We start from the raw sequence: 22,017 nt of genomic DNA on the forward strand, positions 1-22,017 counted from the left end.
ATTGCTATTATCTGTCTCACCGAGACAGATCTCAGACAGATCCTGTGACGCTCCTGCCTGACATATTTATTTATTCACAGGAGAAAATCAGACTAGTGATTTCTCTTGGCGTTCAGTTTATACATTCAAACAGCACAGCACTCTATTTAAACTACTTACGTGTAAATCTATGTTATTTTGGGGCAGCAGTAGCTCAGGTGGTAGAGCGGGTTGCCTCATGATCGGCGGGTCATGGGTTTGATTCCAGCTCCCGCCAGGGGTATCCTGCTGTTGTGTCCTTGGGCAAGACACTTCACCCAACTTGCCTGTGTTAGTGGTGGTCAGAGGGGCAGACGGCGCCAAATGGCAGCCTCGCCTCTGTCAGACCTCCCCAGGGCGGCTGTGGCTACAAGTAGCTTACCATCACTAGCAGTGTGTGAAAGCGTCTTTGGGTGTCTAGAAAAGCGCTAAAAGTTCAATGCATTATTATTATTATTATTTGTCCATCCATTTTCATCCGCTTATCCGGAGTCGGGTCGCGGGGGCAGCAGCCTAAGTCGAGAGGCCCAGACTTCCCTCTCCCCAGCCACCTGGGCCAGCTCCTCCGGGGAAATCCCAAGGGGTTCCCTGGCCAGGTCCGGTAAGAAGTCCGCTCCGACAGCTTCTGGCGTTTTAAAAAAGTATCCCAGGGGCACGGTGAGGGTCGGAGATGTTTAATCTATTTCATTTCTGACTATATAAAATGAAAAGTGTGAAGTAAACTCTGACGGAGTAAAATCCAAGCCGATCGCGTTCATTTTGTTTACCTTTGTTGCCTGCCAACATGGCGTCTACTCTCTGAGAGTCACGTGACGTCTGGAGCTCTATTGGCTTGAAACCTACTGACCAGAGTGAATTTTCCCTTCCGGTGTGCTGCAGTGTTTTAAACCCAGCCCCTACATTAGTGTGTATATGTGTAGTAAGCTGATGTTGGTGCTGTCCAGCTCCTCTGTAACCAGACACTTTCTGTGAGGATGAAAGATGGGGCTGAAAAGCTGCGGGAAATGCTGCTCAGCTGTTTTGTGTGTGAATTCAGTAGCCTCATGTTTCCTGAAACAAAATGTGTGATAGCACCTGACGGATAACAAATACTCCTGCTCTGCTCTTTCAAGGAGACTTGGAGCCAATCCATCGAGCCACGCTGTCCTTAGGCGACATCTAATTAAATAGTTTGGACGGCATCATCATCTCCACTATATCCTATCCTTGTTTCCTTCTGTGTATTCACCTCTCTCTTGTCTCATCCTCCCTAATTTCTTTTATTGATGTGTTTCTGATCCTACCACCCGCTGTTTGCACTCCGCCCTTTCTTCATCCATAGCTCTGGATGTAGCCGAGAATATTTTTGACAGCTGCGTGCATGAAGAGTTACTTCAGCCTCTGCTGCTGGATGATTTGTCTTTTATTGGAGGAGAGGCTTTCCGTTCCCCACCTGCCCACCGATCAGCAGCTCAGAGGCAGAGTCCGAATGTCCCTGCTTTCAATTAAAGCTCACTCTTGATAAGGGCGGCCCTGTCTCAAGGATATTCATCAAGCGTCACCCCTGATAACTTCTCTTTGACCGATCACAGTAATTTTCTCCAGCCTCAGAGGAGCTAGCAGATACACGCCCACGCTTTCGCTCTCCTGCTCTTTTCACTCTTCCTCATTCTGTGCTGCTCCCAGTGACCTATAAACTAAACAGCTCGCCACAGGTGTGATGCAGGAAGCTCCCCATGGCTATTATTTGTTCAGCGTTAATGCACTCAGCATTTTAATCAATAGCAGGACCTTTTCTACCCCTCCGCCTCTGTGCCCGACTTGTAAGGATTATTAGTCATTAGTACAAAAGTCAAGCTGAAACTGTACTGAAAATGAAACCACACACACTGTTGTCGTGCATTTGAGTAGCAGTGGAAAAATAAATCTGGCTCCTTCCCCTCAGACGTGTTACTTTAATTTACGCTGCCACATCGCAGCGCTGTGAGGAGTTTGTGTAATTCAGCTCGACGTCAGGGACACCAGAGAGGCTCGCAGCAAAATAAACTCCCATCAGTTCACACACTGATTTTAAAGGATTTCCTTTTTGAATTGAGACATTTTTGTGCAAAAGGTTATCAATAATTCCTGTTTTACCTGTTGGAGTTAGATTGTCATTGTAGGAAAACGAGTCTTTACAACTGTCTAGTCCAAGAACAGCCAAAACCACCGTAATCACCTGGAATCGGCTCGAATGTACGTTTACAGATAAAAAAACAATAATATTATCAAATACTAGTAATAGTTGTTTTTTCCACACACACACACACACACACACACACACACACACACACCCCAAACAACACCTGTACAGCAGCTACAACCACAGTTGCTTAGAAAAACTGAAGGTACAAAATAAAAATGTATTTTCTTTCAGAGCACTGATGATGTCTTTGTTTAGGTATTTCAGACATAAAACATTATTTTTTATTGCTTATTGTAAATAGGCTACATTTAAAACAGGCAGAGATTTTGAGAGTTTATATTTGAATGCCTGATTTACCTATCTGACATAAACAGAGGCTGTGCAGTGGCGCAGTGGTTAGAGCTGTTGCCTTGTAGCTAGAAGGTCCTGGGTTCGCTTCCCAGCCTGGGGTCTTTCTGCATGGAGTTTGCATGTTCTCCCTGTGCATGTGTGGGTTCTCTCCGGGTTCTCCGGCTTCCTCCCACAGTCCAAAAACACGACTGTTAGGTTGATTGGTCTGTCTAAATTGTCCTTAGGTGTGTGTGTGTGATTGTTTGTCCTGTGTGTCTCTGTGTTGCCCTGTGATGGACTGGCTCTCTGTCCAGGGTGTACCCAGCCTGATTGCCCGTTGACCGCTGGAGATAGCCCCCCCCCCCCCCCCCCCCCCCCCCCCGCGACCCTGCGTGGACAGAGCGGGTTCAGAAAATGGATGGATGGACATAAACAGAAGAATATTTCCATTTTCTTTCCGTTTTCCTCTAATGCTCAAAGATTTTAGTTAAAAATAAACCTCTTTTATTAGCCCAGTACACTTATATGATGTCTGATGGAACATTCAGCTTTTGAAAATAAATCTTAAAATAAGAAAAATAAAAAAAAAACTTCTGATTTCCTCAAATCCCACTTAGAAGTACCAGGGGACATTAAATATGACAAAAACACTCATTTATTTCATATTGTGATGTAAAATATTGATATTGTGATGGGATATTTTCCCTATTGCCCAGCCCAATGTGACATGCTGGAGGTGTGTTTAAGTTCAAATGGACCTTTTCTGTTCAGGTGGAGCTGAGCTGTCCCAAGGAGATGGCGTGGAAGGTGAACATGCACCGTGGCTATCTGGCTATCTGCAACCCAGAGGAGCAGCAGCTCAACTTCATAGAGCGGCTGGTGGAAATGGCCTCTAGCCTGGCCATTCGCGAGTGGAGGAGGTTGCCTCACATCGTTTCCCACGTGCACACGCCACTGCTGCAGGTCGGTACAAACACCGGAGCCTCACTGGCGGCAGGCTCGTTCTTGATCAGATTAGATTGAGGATGTTGTTTCATTGTGATAAGCACTTGAGAATGATGCAAGAAGTCAAAAGACCATCAATAGCTCTACAACATTGTGCTGTTGAGCAACACTGATAGCAGTTTTTATCTCCCTCTCCACTTCATTTTAAAATTTGAGATGGGTAGATGAAAAAATAGCAAAACCCTTTGAGCCCCTTTAATTCCACCTAAAGAGCTTACAATAGCCTGGGCACGGACTGGGGAAGAAGCAGGCAGACTTTAGCTGTAGAAAATTGAAAAAAGGTAGAGAGTGAACAGAATAAGAGAACATGCAGGGAGAAAGAGAGGTAGTTTAGAATTTCTGTAATTACTTCCCTGCCATCAGATAGTGTTTGATTAAATACGTGCAGCAGAATTACATTTACATGATGAATGGGATCGTCTGAATGAAGGTTAGAAGTGGGCCATCAGCTGATATTAACAGATAATTGCGAAAAATATTGTGCTGCCCAATTTATTTTGTTTTGGAAGATTTCATTTCAGTGTGGAGGGGGTTAAACCGTAGCCGCTGCTCTGATTCGATGCATTTATCATATGAAAATGGCTATTTGAGCAGTCGGACTTTGTCATTGTGCGTGCGTGTGTGCACACTCGCCTGTACGGACTTCAGATATTTACTCCCAAGGGAAAACGGGTTTTCTTCCTCCACCCAGCCGAGCGACCAGCGGTAAATCTCTTTTTCCAAACTCTACATCACAACTCCAGAGTTCCATGAGGCGTGGAGACGGAGAAGCCCAGAGTCTGCAAATACTCGTGGCTTTAAATACCATTTGGATCAAGTTATCATCTGATTCCAGCTCTCTGCTATAACTGCCGATCGATGGATTATCGCCCCCTCCATCAATCGAGACAGTTGGCATTAATATTGATTGATGAGTAGGTATAATAGAATGATTGATTATGTGTGGGAAAAGCAGCAGCTCCGGGCCAATCAATGAGGCTTTTTTTCATGGAATGAGAAAGAAGTCCTTGCTTATCGTTCTCCCATCTTCTGCCTCTTTCCTTAAGCTGCAGATTAGCTGATGGCAGAAATGTGGGCAGACTTTTTAATGATTTGTGAAATTATTCTGGAGGAGTAAAATGTGTGCTGCTCTGGCTGGGTGTTTATGAAATTCTGAACATATATTTTTTGCATCAGCTGGAACATGTAATATACATGTAATAAACGTGTAACATGTAAAATATGTATTACCGTAATTTCCGGACTATAGAGCGCACCTCAATATAAGCCGCACCAACAAAAATAAAGGTTTTCTACACACACACACGCCGCACTCGAATACGAGCCGCGGCGCAGCAGCCACATGCAGGGCTCCGGCGCACAGCGCATGTATGGCATAACATAAGATAATTAGACAGAAAGACGCTACACGGAGGTTTTTAGTTGTTTTAATTCAACAAAACTGATTTTAAACACGGGTGAATGTGCCTGCAAGTTTAGAAAAGAAAACAGCGCTGATAGCATTCATATTTCTGGGTGGCTATAAAATAAAAACAGCACTGACGCGTTATTACCGGTCATTTGCATGTTTAGAAGAAAAGAACAGTGCTGACGCAGCATTAATACGCCCTGGATGATTAGTAAATAAAAACTGCACACAAAACATGTCTGGCTAGTAAATAAAACACACTTGCCTACCAGAAACTGTCATTCGCTCTCATCTTCCTCCTGCGCACTAAAGTCATTAAAGTCCTCTTCTTCAGTGTCTGAGTTGAACAGCCTCAGAAGAGCATCGTCACATACCTTTTCTGTGGCGATGTCAGTGTCGCTGTCCGTGTCGCTGTCATCATCCCCGGGTGAAGCTGGCTTGAATGAGTTCTTCCCGCTGCCGTCTCCAGCGCCGAACCATGGATTCATTCATGCCAAGCTTACGTGCGGCAGCACTGTTTCCCTCCTTTACTGCCAGATCGATGGCCTTCAACTTAAAAGCGGCATCATATGAACTCATACGTGTAGTTTCCATTATGAGGGGGTATGGATCGTGCCGGCTGCTTACATGTGCTAAATTAAAATGAGCACTTTCTTCGATTTCCACTTTTAACTTCCACCTGTTTCACTTTCTGCTACAGCGCCCCCTGGCAGGTGAAGGAAAATCTTCAGTAAAGCCGCACCTCATTATAAGCCGCATGGTTCAAAGTGTGGGAAAAAAGTAGCGGCTTATAGTCCGGAAAATACGGTAGATTAATGTGTTTTTATAGATAAAAATGGTGTTTGCTTTGATCTGTTTGAAGTGGCTTTTAGCTGCTAGATTTAATGTCTCAAGTTACAAGAAAAGAAAGTTTCTTCCTTTTTCTTTACTTATCTCTTCCAACAGGAACACTTCTCTGTTCCTTTCTGCTTCGTTCTAGAGGGTTTTACATTCTCTTCTTTGTCGTTTCCGTTATTCTCCATGCTTTTACCTTGTAGTATGGTCTTTCTTCCCTGCTGATAAAACAATCGTACCATTTTTTCTTTCCTTTTATGCATTTATACTTCCTCTTGTTCCCTCTGTCTCCTGATTTCACTTGTTTTCTTTGAATCTCTTAATTAAACCTTGATCTCCACATTTTCTTTGTTTTGCTACACATCAAAAACACTTGAAATCAAAACAAGAATAAAAAGAGGGAATAAGGCAGAAAATCCATTTGCTTTGAAATTGTTCTTCTAAGAACTTCAGATGTTTTGTCAGAAATACAGTAAACAGCAGGAGTTTTCAACTCGATATTCTACAGTCCAAATCACATTTCTAGGGGAGACCAGATGTTTGAAAACAAAAAGGTGAAATATTTGTATTAAATTTGCTCACAACTTGAATAGTTTGCCTGGAAAATTGACTGCTTTAATAATTAGTTAAAGTTTCTAACATGAACTTGATACACTTACTTTTCATACCTCAACAAATAAATCTCATTCATCTTCACACAGATTAAACATTTAAAAGACTTTAACTGACTTTAACATGACTCTGATAGAAGCTACTGATGACCTGAGATGATGAAAATACTCACATTTACTGAGACAAATGGATCTCTGAGCAAATGAAACACACAGACCTCCTGCTAGACTAAAGCAGAATAAATACACGTTTCTCTCTGAAAAACGTATTTGTTTTCAATCTTTTTTGTGGTACTTTAATTTTATTTATAAGACCTTCTTTTCCATTGTTTCTCTTACAATAGATGCAGACGTGTGACGCTGGTTTCACTCATGCTTCAACATGTCAACATTGGCTCTTACCTTCTCCAACTGTTAAAGTGACAGTGTGTATTTTTCCTGGCGATAGGGGGCAGTAGATACCTAAATCGTTGCAAGCAAGCTGTATTTTTGGAGTAAGACCTTACCAACAGATGCCTATTAGGGTCAAAAAGCCCTGGGGAGTACAAACTTTAGCAAAATAACAAGCACATCAGATTCCCTTTCATCACTGGCAACAAGTGAAGAGGTAAATGTGTAAAACAACGTTTAAGAATGACGAAAGTTTTGTAACCATTTGTTACAAATCAGTAATTTAATTTTCTCCTCATGGGATCCCGTAGAAGGAAACACTGCATCTAATTTGGCGTCGCCCAGAGACTTAGACCCACGCCCATGTATTTTAGACCTGATTTTTATGGTTGTATGTTACAAAGCATCCAATATTTCTCAACAACTGGGCATCATTTAATTCATTTTCAACAATATTTAGATGGATGTTTCCAGAAATTAATGGTAAACACTACACATTGTCTCTTTAAGCTTCTCCCTTCTACTGGTTGAAAGTAGAATTACAACCATCATAAACAACCCTGCCGCAGCCTGCTGCAGCTAGCACTAACAATGAGCTAACGCTAATATGAACCAAATGAAACACCACAAAGTATAAAGTTCCACACTGTTGGATCAAAAATATTATTACATACAAGTCCAGTAGCAACAAAGCCAGGTCACAATCAGTCTGTGATTTTTGTAGCCTCCTTTAGGTCCCTCAGACACATGTAGGCTACTTTGATGTTCACTCAGGTTTTAGCTCTTTGCTTCACCTCTAAAAATATTATTGTCTTACTTTTACTTCCAGGCTCTCCATGATGCCAACAGAAAAAACCCAGAATTCTTGTTTCTTTTTTAGACAAAGTGAAAAAGCAAACTTCTAGCCTTTATATGGGCTGCCTTAACTTTATACACTGCTCAGTGTTAGTCATACACTTAAATAAAGTTAATTTAGAGTATTTATCATGAGGATGTTATTAATTAATGTTTGGCAACATCACCGGGCAGCTAAAAATGCGCATTCAAATCGACTTTACTCAGGACAAACATCGGCCGATGAATAAACCGTAAATATCGGCTCGACCTATCAGCTGACCAATCTATCGGTCTAGCCCTAGTTCCTACCCAAATCACAAAATCATATCAAGTGCAGTTTCTGGCCAGCAGAGCGCTACAGGGTGATGCCCAATGCTCAAGAACCACTGAAACCATTTTAAAAGCAATAGCTTAACGTGTTAAAAAACTCTTTAATGTAGCTTCAACATCGTTACTTTCACATCTTAGATCTCACACCAGGATTTCCATAAACATGTGAATTCATCATCATTCTTTATTTTAAAGCACCTTCCACCACCTTTGCAGAAACCTATGGTGCTGAACACCAATACAGATAAAAGTATAAAACAACTGATATCAAACCAACATGGAGGAATAAACTACGGCAACAAAAAGCTCAATTCTATCAGTTCATTATCCCTCTAAGGGAGATTAGCTTCTACATTAGTGAACAAAACCAAAACTTAAACAACGAAGAAAAGCATTAGTACAGATCTAAATTCCAACAACAACTGGACTTTTGTACATGAGATTTTGAGAGGAGGGGCAGCAGATGGACACAGTGTGTGTACTGTTGTGCAAACACAGATGCAAATGCTAGCAGCTTTCATTTGTTTAGCTGTGTGGACAATATTATTTACGAGATTTAGTTTGGATCATATTCTGTCTGAACCAACGTTTGGAGCAGACTGGTGTTCGTGTAACGAGATCCTGAGAAGCATTCTCTGTATGTATGATTAAAGATCACACACTTTAATTTAAAGTTAGCGTCGAGTGAGAATGAAGATAATGATGAGTGTTGTATGAAAGATGGGAAGTGTTTTAATTTATTTCATCTCCCCAGGCAGCACAGCAGATCATCGAGCTCCAAGAAGCGGCTCAGATTAACGCAGGGCTGCAGCCTGCAAACCTGGGCCGCAACACCAGCCTGCATGACATGAAGACCGTGGTGAAGACCTGGAGGAATCGGCTCCCCATTGTTTCTGATGACCTCTCCCACTGGAGCAGCATATTCATGTGGCGCCAACACCACTACCAAGGTATCTCAGTGCGACACCAGTAAATACAGCAAGCTCTTTATTTTATTTATTTAGATGTAGTTGGTGTGCTCCAGGATGCCACTTTAATGTACACACACTCTCAGATTGCTGTCCTGGTTTCCGTGAGTTATTGGAAAGGGCTCTTCTTTAAAAGGCCACATAGTGAAGAACCCCCTCAGGGTGTCTGTGCACCTCCAAATGTCATTTCACTAAAGCACACACACACACACACACGCTCTCTTACCTTGCTCGGTGTCTTTGAAACAATTCAGAGAGGCAGCCACTGCAAAATGTGATGTCTCAAGCAACTTGAGCTCCAACCTGCACGATGAGGGCTAAAATAATGATAGTGTTGTTTGGCAGCACCATGCCAATAAAACTCACTTCATTTATGCGCTGCAGCCTTCAGAGTGAAAAGTGAAATGGAATTTTCTTGATGAAATTCATCACCATGGTTCATTTACTGTTCAATATGTTCAGCGTCCCTTGTGCCCTCCTCGGCGTTATGACAGCAGGGCTTTTGGAGTGCTGGGAGATCTTCACTCTTCATCCTGCTCCCTACTCACTTTGTCACCTGCTTAAAGGAAAATACCATTTTAAATATGTGTTTTTCTCCTCTGTCTACAGCCATAGTGACGGCGTATGAGACAAACACGCAGCATGACCCTAATAACAACAATGCCATGTTAGGGGTTCACGCCTCCGCATCTGCAATCATTCAGTATGGCAAGATAGCTCGCAAACAGGTACTGGAAGGACTTTTATCATTCTTAAGCACATGTAGTTTGCTTTTCTAGGATATTGAATAGACAATAATTTTTTAAAGGGGCTGGTGAACGTGGCTCTGGACATTTTGAGTCGTATCCACACCATCCCTACGGTGCCCATCGTCGACTGCTTCCAGAAAATTAGACAACAGGTCAAGTGTTACTTGCAGCTGGCCGGAGTGATGGGCAAGAATGAATGCATGCAGGTGAGAATCCATTTCCTTTATGTTTTCATAGGAACACCCTGTCTACACCTTAACGTGTGTACTTTGATCATTTCAGTCTTGGGTTGCCAGCGGGGTAGTTAGGGTTACTTTGTGGGAAGAGCAGGAAGGGTTTGGGATGGCTGCAGGTGACAGGTTATTGCACTGAGACATAAGAGAGTGTAACTCAAGAGCTTGCTCTTAAGCCCACAGAGTGCTCTGATTAATAGAAGCTGTTCAGCACACCACAAGTCATTAAAAGTGCCAGCAGACGTCGTTCTCTCCCTCTCTCTGTTCTTGCTCCTCACTGGTTCTCTTAGTCTCTTTCTCCTGCTACACATCGTTTGTCACGGCAGTACATAGGAGACACCTAATCAGAGACTCACCGTAATGGAATTCCAGTTCCCAGTAACACCTTTTTCTTACTTTTTAATGAAATGTTTGTTTGTTTCCCTCATATTTATTAGGGCATTGTCTAAAACACAAGGCTGTGATGTTGTCTTTTTGATTTCTCTCTTGAAACTTTCCTTCCTCCAGTTTTGTCTGAAGTTGTTTTCATCTAGATTTTTTTGTTGTGTTTCTTTTTAGGGTTTAGAGGTGATTGAGTCAACCAACCTGAAGTACTTTACCAAGGAGATGACGGCTGAGTTCTACGCTCTCAAGGGCATGTTCCTGGCACAAATCAACAAGTATGTCCTAGAGCTTATCTGCCTTTGAAACCTCCCATCTGGAATGTCCTGAATCTGTCTTAGAGGTTCCTTATGTCTGTGAGACTGTTTCATCAGGCAAGTAACAATTAGTCATGTTAAGGAACTTCTCATTTTAACATCTTGAACCCGACAGACCCAGTACCGGGTCTGAACACACTTCCGGTGACAAAATCTTACCAAAAACATGCTAAATATTGACCAATATATGCAAACTATCCACATACGTAACGGGAAGAGGCTCCTCTAATTATAACATATGTTCTCCCTCAGCAACACCCAATGACGATAATAAGCAACAATTAGCAACTAAGTGAAACGGACATCAAAGCACGCCAACTACACCAATCTAGAAAAACACACAGTAGCAACAATGCAATATGATCCTATCCACAGCAGCAGTCATTTAAATTAAAGCCCAGACTCTCCACTTTTCAATAATATAAGTATCATTACTCTTAAGTGCAAAACTCTATGAGCTAACTGCTAACAAAGGATCAAAGCAAAGCCAATTTCATGATGCTAAAAGTGTAAAAATCAGTCTTACTTTAACTGTTGTCTGGTCATAATTTGTGTTACAGTAAAAGAATCCACTCATTTCATGTAATTCTATGTCCCGATAGTCAAATAGAGCTGATTCCAGAGTTTTTTCGACTATTTTTAGCTACTGCAGCGTGTTTACAAGTCTCTGATGCCAAGTTCCATCCTTTCCTGGTTAACGGGTATTCTACTCTTGTGATTGGTTAACGAAAGCCAGACGATCAAAACTCACCAGCGAGTTATTCTATTGGCTCAGAGGTGCCATTTTGGGGTGGAACCACCAAACTGGTCCAATGGTATCCTGAGAAAATCTCACCATAACTGACCTTCAGCCAATGCCTGGTGACGCACCATGGCACAGCGAATCAAAAATGTTCAGAAAGCCTTATTTGTCACCGAAGGACTTTACAGTGTTAACTAAGATTGCTTGAAGTTTAGATAGCCAAGATGAGTCTGCGGAAGAAATGGTATTGCATTCCAAATACACTTGGCACAGATGTGCCATTTGAGAGTGCGCCGAAGTGTTTGTATATAAACCGCTGTAAAATTGTCTCACTTCACTTTATCAGACTCAAATATTGTACAGCTACTATCAAGATGTTAGGCTATGGATTTATTGAAGTTTGAAGCTACTGCTGCATTTTCCCCAAAAAAGTATTCAGCCTGAAATCTATATTTTTCAGGAAGCAAAGACAATAATTAGCTTATTTACAATTTTCCATGTTTATTGACACTTAATCAGTGACACACATGCAAATAATTACTTTAAAATAGCCCTTGTGGTTACAGAAATATACTCTTAAAAGTTTGGGCGTGTCATTTTTGGGGGGAACTTCAGCTACTTTCAGTCAAAAACAGTTGGCAACACTGCTTGTAGCAGTAATGTGACTCGTATCTGCAGCGGTTCTGATCCGCAGCGCTGCAGGATGCAGAATAAACAGGATGGCGAGGACTCTTCATCCGCTTGTAGAGTTTAGTCTTTCTTAGTTTTACCATCATCATATATTTTTCTGTGCGCTATTTGATCGTGAGACTGCTACCCGTTAGCTTTAGCATTAGCCAATCAGCGTGTAGCTGCACTTTTGATCCCAAACTTTGGACCGGTTCTGCTTTTGTTGGTTCCTTTATTTTCCTCCACTGCATCCAGATGACCACACTGTGCGCCAGTAAAAAAGCATTTTTCTTACACGTAACTTAATTTTGTTCAATAAAGTTCTGGGGAAAATAGTAATTCAAAGATGTTGCACCAGTGCTACGTTTAAAAATAGACAGACACGCACAGACAGTTTTTTTCGTCGCACTGTACAGCCCTGCTCTGATATGGAAGAGCCTGGGGGAAAATCAGGAAGTCGCGTCAGTAGCACCAACCATAGAAAAGCAACTTTTGATCTTTTTCTGCAGCGGTTTTAGTGCTTTTCGGTGCACCGCTGCTGATACAGCGCCCCTGTAGTGCTGCAACTGCAGTTAAAATAACATCCATATAGCTGGGGGCAGAGTGAAATCAGGCTGGGGCGGCACAAAATTTGAACGCAGGAAAAACCCCGGTAATTCTGAAATATCTCGACAAATAACACAAGCCTAAAAGAGTTCTGCCATGTGTTGGGGTATCTAATGTTAACAGTTAGCTTCTTCTAGTTGTTCTCTGTTGCTTCCTGGACGCTAAACCAACAATAACTTTCCCCGTCGTGAGTCATAATGGGTGAGTCCATGAATGTTAAGTGACAGTGTGATGTAGATCTGTCAGGCTTCTCAAATCATAGAGTTTCAACGTCTATTTTCTATCAGAAGCTGATGCAGGAGATAGGTGTAGGAGACTATTTTCATGCTCAGCCTGCATGAAAAACTCAGAGTGATCGATTATAATCAGAAATAATCATTAAAAAATGTTTTTTCAGTGTTCCACTAAAAATAAACTGGACACACGACCACATGCTCTACCCTGGACATGATAGGCTGCTACTATGACGATCATACTATCTACAGTATATATATATATATATATATATATATATATATATATATATATATATATATATAATTATCTATGCTATGACAATCATACTATCTAATAACTATCTATAACATACTAATTATACTATGATAATCTGTACCCAAAGACCCCACGCAGACCCTGCAAAGACCATCCATGGTCCTGAAGAGTTTCATACATGGTAGTAAGCTCTAGAGTGTGTGTAGATAGTTAAACATGGCGTTGATGTTATCTGTGGCGGTGTCGGTAACTTGTGTTTTGGCTGTGGGGCGTGCCTCTGGAGCATGCAGCTGCTGTTTCCATGTGTACCCCAAACTGTGCTCAACCCCTCCTGTTCGCCAATCATCTCTGACATGACATGGGGTCCTGAGGGGTGAAAGACAAATTGAAGAAGGCTTATTAAATGTATATACAGCTCAATAATTAACTCGGGGCAATTTACAGGAATCTCCTGGATCAGCAGAACTTGCCTCCACCTCAGTAGGGTTTATTGCAATCATTAAGCTTCTCCTGCACCAGGGGAGAATTACCAGCAGAGTGGAGGTTAGGGGTTCAGTTTGTGTGTGCGCGGAGCTACATATGCTAAGGATTTGGGGATCATTCAATTAAACGGGTGTCGGAGATTTGACGGTCTGTTGGGTGCCTGTGCTCCTGTTGAGCCAGGTAGTAGAAGCTGTTAATGTATTTTAACAGTTGCAGAGAGACTGAGGAAACCCCATTAAGTATTACTGGAGGGTGTTTGGCTCTCACTCCCACAGCAATCAAGCTCCTATTTTTTAATCACATGCCAAAATGCCTTCCATAATAACATAATTTAATTGATTGGTTTGGGAGACATTTTGCTGCGACTGAGTGAGGGAATAGTTTAGAGGCGCTCCTAAAATGGAGGATCCACTTCAACTCAGTAGGACTTTTATTTGGCAGTAGGGCTGCAACAACGAATCGATAAATTCGATGAAAATCGATTACTAAAAGCGTTGGCAACGAATTGCGTCATCGATTCGTTGTGTCGCACAACTCTTCCAAAAGCGCCCCCCCTTCCCGCCCGCCATTGCGCGCAGACCAGGGCAAGTCAGATCAGCGCGAGAGAGAGCCGCAGATCAGCGCGAGGGAGAGCCGGCAGATCAGCGCGAGGGAGAGCCGGCAGACTTGCGCTGCTGCGAACCGGTTCGGCATTGTTGTGCAGCGATCCAGGCAGCTGCTTCCAGCGCACGGTCCATTCTCAAAGTGGTTCAACCAAAAAACTATAATTAGCACACGATCGTTCATGTCCGCACATGTTCTCTATTTTCTGTCTTATTTGTGCCTGAAGCGCGCTACTGCGGAGCTCATCACCTGTGCTGTGGTGATGTCACCTCACGCAGCATCGAAAACGCGCTCTCCGCTGTGTGGTCAGGAGATCCCTTTGATCTGCTCAAAAGTAACTGATGAGGTGAAAAGGTAAGAATCCAGGCAACAGATTTTCTGGAGAATTAAGAGGAGATGCAGGAAGATGAGAGACAGACAGGACAGGACAGGAAAATAGTTAAATAAAAACAAGAAAACAAAACAAAGTGTTGAAAAGTAAAATGTAGGTAGATTTATCTCCACTACACGTTTTTACCAGTAAAAAACAATAAGTTATACACATGTTATATTTATACATCTGATACAATTCAGAGCACCTTCAAAACTCAGTCACACACCCAGGGCCGTTTCAAGACATTTTGGGGGCCAAAGCAAAATGCCCCCCCCCCCATAAATGGGCTCCCCAGAAGCCTCTGTGTAATTCATACCCTCTCCAGTAGTGTTAGTTATACGGTGTTTATAAAAGCCCCTCAGACATTACTGACATGTTCTAATATTATCAGATGAAAAACTAAATTATCAGACATGCTGTCTCATCTGCTGCTTTTCTAAACTTTTTAAAAGTAACAAAACCATGTGAAAGCCACCATTTGTGGATTCTCTGAAAGTTTCCATGGAGTGTGTGACAACTTATTTTTTCATTGATCCTATCGTCTAATCTCACATCTGAAACAAGCATCCTTAATAATCTGTGCACAGGAAGCTTACCGATGCTGTAGTAAAACAAAAGGTATAATAATTTATTATTAATAAAACCTTGTTGCAGCATTAAAGCAGAAAAATTAGATTTTGCATTAAATATGCAAAATATTTACATATGAATTGTTTTAGAGCCCTTTAATTGGCAGAATCTGATATTAATTTAGTTCTTACAAAAAATGGGTCCCAACATGGTTTGTGTGGCGTTGCCATAGTGTGACGTCATAGGCACAGATCCCCTGTCCTCTTGTTTGGAAATGGAAATATGGTCACCCTATATTAAATATGATCACCCTACATTAAACAAACTGTCCACCCGGGCTTTTGCACTGCACAGAGACGCTTCGCTGCCTATGACTGAACGTCAGTTGAGAGTCAGTCTCATGCAGACTGACCAATGAAGAGAGGGCCTCAAGTTAAGACCCTCTCCTCATTGGTCAGTCCACACGAGGTGGGTCAAAGGTTACTCTGGGCAGGTTACGTGTTGTCAGGCATTCAAGTATTGAGTATATTTACTGCATATTACAGTAAAATATTCTGTATGTGACCACATCATGGTGATCCTTGGGTCGTGATGATGGAGCCCTTGAATATTGTTGCCCAGGGTACAACAAAGTGTTAATCTGGCCCTGGTTCCGCCGTCACATTCCCACAGAAACTGGTTGATCACACCGGGGCCAGACTACTAGCGTGTGGTTTTACAACCACAATGTCCTCAGAAGCAAAAACGCTTTTAAAAGGGAGGGAGGAGTCCTAACTGTTGCTGCAGGCGTGTTGTGTGAGAGTGCAGTTATATACTGGTTAATATATTTTTGGGTTCAGTTGCTTTCATGTGGCCTAATGTGAGTCTATTTAGGATCATTGGAATGATCAGCAACATTTCTTGATGTGACTTTATGGCAGTTGCCCAGGGCATCATCGCAAGGAGAATGGCATTCATTTGCTTTTGCTTTATTTGGTATTTTTTCAGTCATTTTTGGAAATAGTGATCAATTTTGATTAATTCACAGCCTATGTTTAATTACATTTAAAATAAATGTTAACAGATGAGATCAAACAAAACACATGAGAATTGCCCTTAAGCTGTTTAACTTGGACCAAGCATTTTAGGTCACAGATAGATGTAGCTTAGGGTCTCTGTCTATACACCTTATAAGACAATTTAGGTGATGGCATGTTGTTTTTCTGCTATTGAACTGTTTTCTAATAATGTTGTGTTAAATAAAGTGAAGGAAGGAGAGAAATAACATCTCCCTAGCAGTTTTTAAAAATTTCCCCATGTAATCCGATTAATCGATTAATCGTGTCGAGACCCCATCCGATTAATCGATTATCCAAATAATCGTTTGTTGCAGCCCTATTTGGCAGGCCTGTTTGTTTTGACTGGAGGTGGTGCATCTTATGGTGCCTCCTGTGCTTTATTTATTAATCAGGGGCTGAACAGTGCGCAAAGATTATTCAGACCATGTGCCATTGAGCTGTTAGAAGCTACCTAGTGTTGTGAAAAGAGCTGATTATTCAAAATAAATGTCCCTGTCAGCATAAATTGCGCAGTCAAGACTGCTGCCAGTTCTCCCCTATCCTGTTTGCTGTTATTTAACCATTTGTAAATGAGGTTTTTGCATGTGACTGCAGAGTGGCCGAGTCATTTTCTCTCGGCTGCACTGATGATGTTTTTATGCAGGTCATTGTTTTTTATGCTGAGGGTTTATTTTCTACTTTAGGTAATACAGGAAGACGATCCAGTTTTGAATGATTTTATCTGGACATTATAAAGTTAATCTGTCTTCACAGGACTGTACGCTAACATTTTTAGCTTACAGCACCGGTGCTACGAAGGTCGTAGGTTTTGTGGCACAGAACAAAAAGTTGTAGCACCAGCATAAAAAATGTTACAATAACAACCACCAAAGCAAATTCCTGGTAATGTGAGTCCACTCACGTACTTGACAATAAAGGTAATCCTGAAATATCTTCAGATGTTTTTGCTAGTGCAATTAAAAAAAACAACTTTCTTTTGTTCAAATTGGCGTAGATTTGTTCATTACAGAGGTCCATCCTCAATGGCATAGACAAAGAAGAGTAGACGCCACACCGATCACTACTGTATACTATGGTTACATTTTCGTGTTCTACTTTTTATAAACTGTAAGGTTAACAGGATGTTTTAGCTAAGGCTTTAGCTCCGTGGAGATCTGGAGCTCTCAAACTGTGAGAGAGTGCCATTAATAAATCCATTCACACACCAGAATGAGAGCTCACTTTATAATTCATCAGGCAAAGATGCGTGCAAGTTTAATCTATGTTCACAAAGAAGAAAAAAACGAGTTCAGGAATGATCGTTCATTGAACTTGTTCAAGCACAACACCACTTTGTTGAATTTATAACCCTTTACCTTCTCAGACGTACCTTGGTTTGGTGCAGGTTGAGTTTTTGTTTTCTGTTCTGATAAAGGTTTAAAATAGTTCCGGTGTTTGTATTTCCGTTAGCTGGACATGAAAGTGAAAAAATTGCAGCAATTAGCAGCAAGTGTTGGTCACCTTCAGAGTTCCATACATTTCCCACCTTCATTGTGAGAGTCCGCAGCAGGAGCTAGACGGATCGGTAGTTTTTTTTTTCTCAGCGTATGGCAGCCGAAGGATCAGAGCGGACGTCGGCTCAGTGTCAGACCAAGATGAAGAAATTAAAGCCCAATATATTTAATAGTTAAGGACAGAAACAGCCGGAGTGGATTTTTTTTTCGGATGGGAGAAATACACGGAGTTGCTACGATGCGCTGGATGCTATCTATAGCCGAGGCAGGCTTCTGAACTTAGCGACTGCACTCTGGAGTCCCATGTGGAGGCTGTGGTAAGCATTTTGTTTTTCTTTAGTCCTGTGGACAGTTTATTGCAGCACAGACATACTGAATAGCATCTCGCATGATGGTTAGTTTAACCCCGCCTGCCGACGTGATGGCCCAAACTGCGATCAAAACGCTTGCCTGATAATTCCAGACCCATACCGGTCCAAAAATAACCAGACCGGACCGTTCCAGACCTGGTGATGGAAAAGAGCCATAAGTGGCCCAAAGTGTGCCAAGAAAAGTCCCCCACACCATTACACCACCACCAGCAGCCTGAATGGTTGATAGAAGACAGGATGGATCTATGCTTTCATGTTGATGACTCCAAATTCTGACCCTACCATCCGACTGTTGCAGCAAAAATCAAGACTCATCAGACCAGGCAATATTTTTCCAATCCTCTATTGTCCAATGTTGGTGAGCCTGGAGGACTGTAGCCTCTGTTTCCTGTTCTTAGCTGACAGAGTACCCGGACCGAGCCCACGCATGCACAGGGAGAATATGTAAACTCCACACAGAAAGACCCCAGGCCGGGAAACGAACCCAGGACCTTCTTGCTGCAGGGCAACAGCTCTAACCACTGCGCCACTGTGCAGCCTCCTGACCATATCAACATGCCTTGAGTTGCCACCATGTTATTGGCTAAATGGTAATTTGCGTTAGCAAACAGTTGGACAGGTGTAACCAATAAAGTGGCCAGTGAGCTTGCTTATTATTTATTTATTTATTTATTTATTTATTTATTTATTTATTTATTTATTTATTTATCTCACCTAAAAAAAAAATTGTCATCTTGATGTACAGTTCTCAAAGTCACACCAGTCCTGGCCCTATGTCTATTGTGAAACATCAAGTCTAACAGTTTTGACTTTACTTTCCTGATATTAACTGTTAACCAATAATGTGAATCGTGATGCTGACACAACCAAAAGGGGTTGCTAACTGATCTGTGTACAAAAAATGCACTTAAAATGGATTTTGTAACCCTAGTAGCAACTTGTGTAAATAAAAAACACAAACATTTATAATAATTATAAATTATATAGATGCAATTCTATAATTATGAAAATAATAATAACATTTAAAAATCAATCAGCAGGGTGTTGTTGAAGCTGGGAACACCAGGAACGATGATGGCCAGAATGAGCTGAAAGGTTTTTACAGTTTGGTTCTTTATAAACACTTAGACAAAACAAAATGCACCAAATAACATTAAAAATTAAACATAACTTAAATTTAAAAATCACATATAATCAATTTTCTGCATTCCCTATGGTGTTGTGGTGTTTTTATTTTTTTCAGGATAAAATTTTATGAATCGGTTTCACACATTTGTTTTTCTTTAATGCTTCCTAGTCTTGTTTGTGTGCTCCCTTATGTTCTTCCCTTCTCTTGAATGCTTTTTGCTTTCCTTTTATTCACTACCTCTTATTGCTGATCTTTTTTCTCCTGTTGGAGGCCATCCCTCCAACACTCATTACTTCTCTTCTGTCTGGTTTTAGGTCAGAGGAGGCCAACAAGGCCTTTTCAGCAGCGGTACAAATGCATGACGTCCTGGTGAAAGCCTGGGCCATGTGGGGAGACTACTTGGAGAACATTTTTGTTAAAGATCGCCAGCTTCATTTGGGAGTGTCTGCCATCACCTGCTACCTCCACGCATGCCGCCACCAAAATGAGAGCAAGTCCCGCAAGTACCTCGCAAAGGTGATGGACTGGGAGTTGGCAGGAGGGTGGTTTATGTTTTAGGCTAAATGTGAAAATTCATTTTAAAATGCTGATAATGGTATTATCTCTAGTGTCATCATCTGTAGCAAAATGAGTGGCCTCAGTCCTGCCTTATTGCTAAAAGAGCCGATTTTATTTTATTTTTAATTCCCTCGGTTCCTGACCTTACTGAGCCCATACACTATTGATGCTGATGACATTCTGTCAAAGTTACAAGCAGAGACTAGTAATTGGATCGATTACAGTCTAGTGGTTCACATAACGGATGAATTCCCATAATGGATCAATAGTTAAGCGAAGGCCATCATCTGGCACCGAGGGTTAACAGGCTAATAGTCTTCCCTGACAGCCAGATTCATGGAACTCAGCATGATCTGGTTTTTTAGCAGCCAACAATCCCACCTGTCTCTCACACACACACGCACGCACACACACACACACACACACACACACCTCTTTGTTGTAAGGCTGGTAACTAGTTTCCCATTGGATTAGTTGGGTTGTTTTTGGTGATCTGTCTCCAAAGGCACTTTGTTTGGCAGAACTTGGCCCTGATGGATGCAGAGGGATGACTTCATCAGTAGCTGTACCCAATCAGTGTACTTGGATTGACTTCCTAAAGAGTAAATGAGGAGCTGAGTGAGGTTAATGCTTTCATCTTATTGTAGATGCACACCAGTGGAGGAGAGACGACCTCCACATTCACACAGCTTTGATCATCACAAGGGTTGCTAAGATGTGTTAATGGTACTTCTCAGCTGTGAGCAGGCAGGCAGCAGTAGTGAGATAAATGGTTAAGATCCTTTTCTACTTAGCCTGCGACAGTAGCTGGATAACTCTGAAGATATGTAGTGTGTTTCTATGTGTGTCTCACATTTTCTGCTGCTCCTATCTAGGTGCTGTGGCTGCTCAGCTTTGATGACAAGAACACTCTAGCAGATGCTGTGGACAAATACTGCATTGGAGTACCGCCCATCCAGTGGCTGGCCTGGATACCTCAGCTTCTGACCTGCTTGGTTGGGTCAGAGGGCAAACCCCTGCTTAACCTAATCAGCCAGGTGAGGCCTTGGCTTGGGTTTAAGCTCAAACATAAACTTATTGGAATGAGATTTGTCCTATAATCTGTAAGCTGTACTTGTAACTGTTCCTCGTCATTAATCATTTCCTAGCTTCTCTCTTGCATTCGGGGCAGCACATCTGGCTGGCGTTGTTAGCGTTAGTCCTCATCCATGTCTTTCTAATCAAGATAAATTTACTGCATTCGTGCTGAAGTGGCCTCTTCTGCTTTCTATTTACTAAATTAAGCATTCACTTTCTTTCGCTGTCCCTGGTGAATTAGTTTTTAAATTATTTGTTCAAGAAATGATTATAAAGTTAATATTGTACGCATCCGCACTGCAGGAACAGAGCTAGTAATTAAACCGAGGACTAATTTGCTTTGCCTAATGGAGTATTATTTCCGCACAATTTGAAGAGGGTGATCTTCAAAGAGCAGTGCTAAACAACCGTCCTCTCAGCAAAGCTGGAATATTTATAGAAGATTGTACAGATAGACTGACTGAGGATCAGTGGCAGAGTGAAAATACAAGAAGGGAGGTAGATGGAGTCGGTCCGTACTCGGGTGTGAGTTGAGTAAAACAGCTGTAGAAATAAAAGCTTTCTGTGCTGCTTTTAGTTTTGTGTCTGGGAATTCTGCACAGCATGCGTGGAGGTGCCTTATTTAGGGAACACTATAAATCTGATTATCACTTCTAGCCTGTGTTGCATGTCATTTTGTAGAACTGGTTCAGTCTACACACATGAGCTGTTTACCTTGTTTTTTTTGTTTTTTTTTTAAACAAACTGTCTCTGATCAATACTCTTATTATCATTTGAAATAGAAAAATATCCTAAATATTCTGATAGGCGTTAATGTAACTACTACCCAGAAGTCAGTGTCCTACATAGGCTTGGGTGGTATCCAAATTTTAATGCCTTCTAGCTTCCTCCACATTTTACCACAGTGTATGGTATTACCGGGACTAATTTAAAAATGATGACGTAAGCCTCAAATTGAATTACCAAACTGGTGATTTGGACCTTCATCGTTCAGAAACTGAGTAACAAACACTATTACAAAAACATTAACACGTATAATATTAACAACTTTTGAAAAATGCAAAATTTGCCCGAGAAACCATTATGTTTACCTTCTCAGGCTTCAACATAGGACGTTGTGGACCAACTTCTGAAAACCTGCTTCGATGAGCCTGTGGCACCAACATACGGGTACTTTGAGGCTAGTCGCGATATTTATGGAAGGATGGTTACATATTT

The 22,017-nt window shown here is 41.7% G+C and overlaps 1 protein-coding gene across 3 annotated transcripts in view; it reads left to right on the plus strand.

Moving 5' to 3' along the window:
• The window catches only part of trrap (transformation/transcription domain-associated protein), a 120,574-nt gene that overhangs the window by 75,757 nt on the left and 22,800 nt on the right, over positions 1-22,017 (plus strand). For all 3 annotated transcript variants that reach the window (XM_015963552.3, XM_015963551.3, XM_015963553.3), the window contains 7 exons: positions 3,284-3,475; positions 8,682-8,877; positions 9,505-9,623; positions 9,704-9,850; positions 10,436-10,536; positions 19,479-19,680; positions 20,598-20,759. In XM_015963552.3, the coding sequence (XP_015819038.1) occupies positions 3,284-3,475; positions 8,682-8,877; positions 9,505-9,623; positions 9,704-9,850; positions 10,436-10,536; positions 19,479-19,680; positions 20,598-20,759 (1,119 nt within the window). The remainder of the gene's footprint in view (positions 1-3,283; positions 3,476-8,681; positions 8,878-9,504; positions 9,624-9,703; positions 9,851-10,435; positions 10,537-19,478; positions 19,681-20,597; positions 20,760-22,017) is intronic.

The sequence above is a fragment of the Nothobranchius furzeri genome, chromosome 16, assembly GCF_043380555.1.
Source record: "Nothobranchius furzeri strain GRZ-AD chromosome 16, NfurGRZ-RIMD1, whole genome shotgun sequence".
Classification (NCBI taxonomy): Eukaryota; Metazoa; Chordata; class Actinopteri; order Cyprinodontiformes; family Nothobranchiidae; genus Nothobranchius; species Nothobranchius furzeri.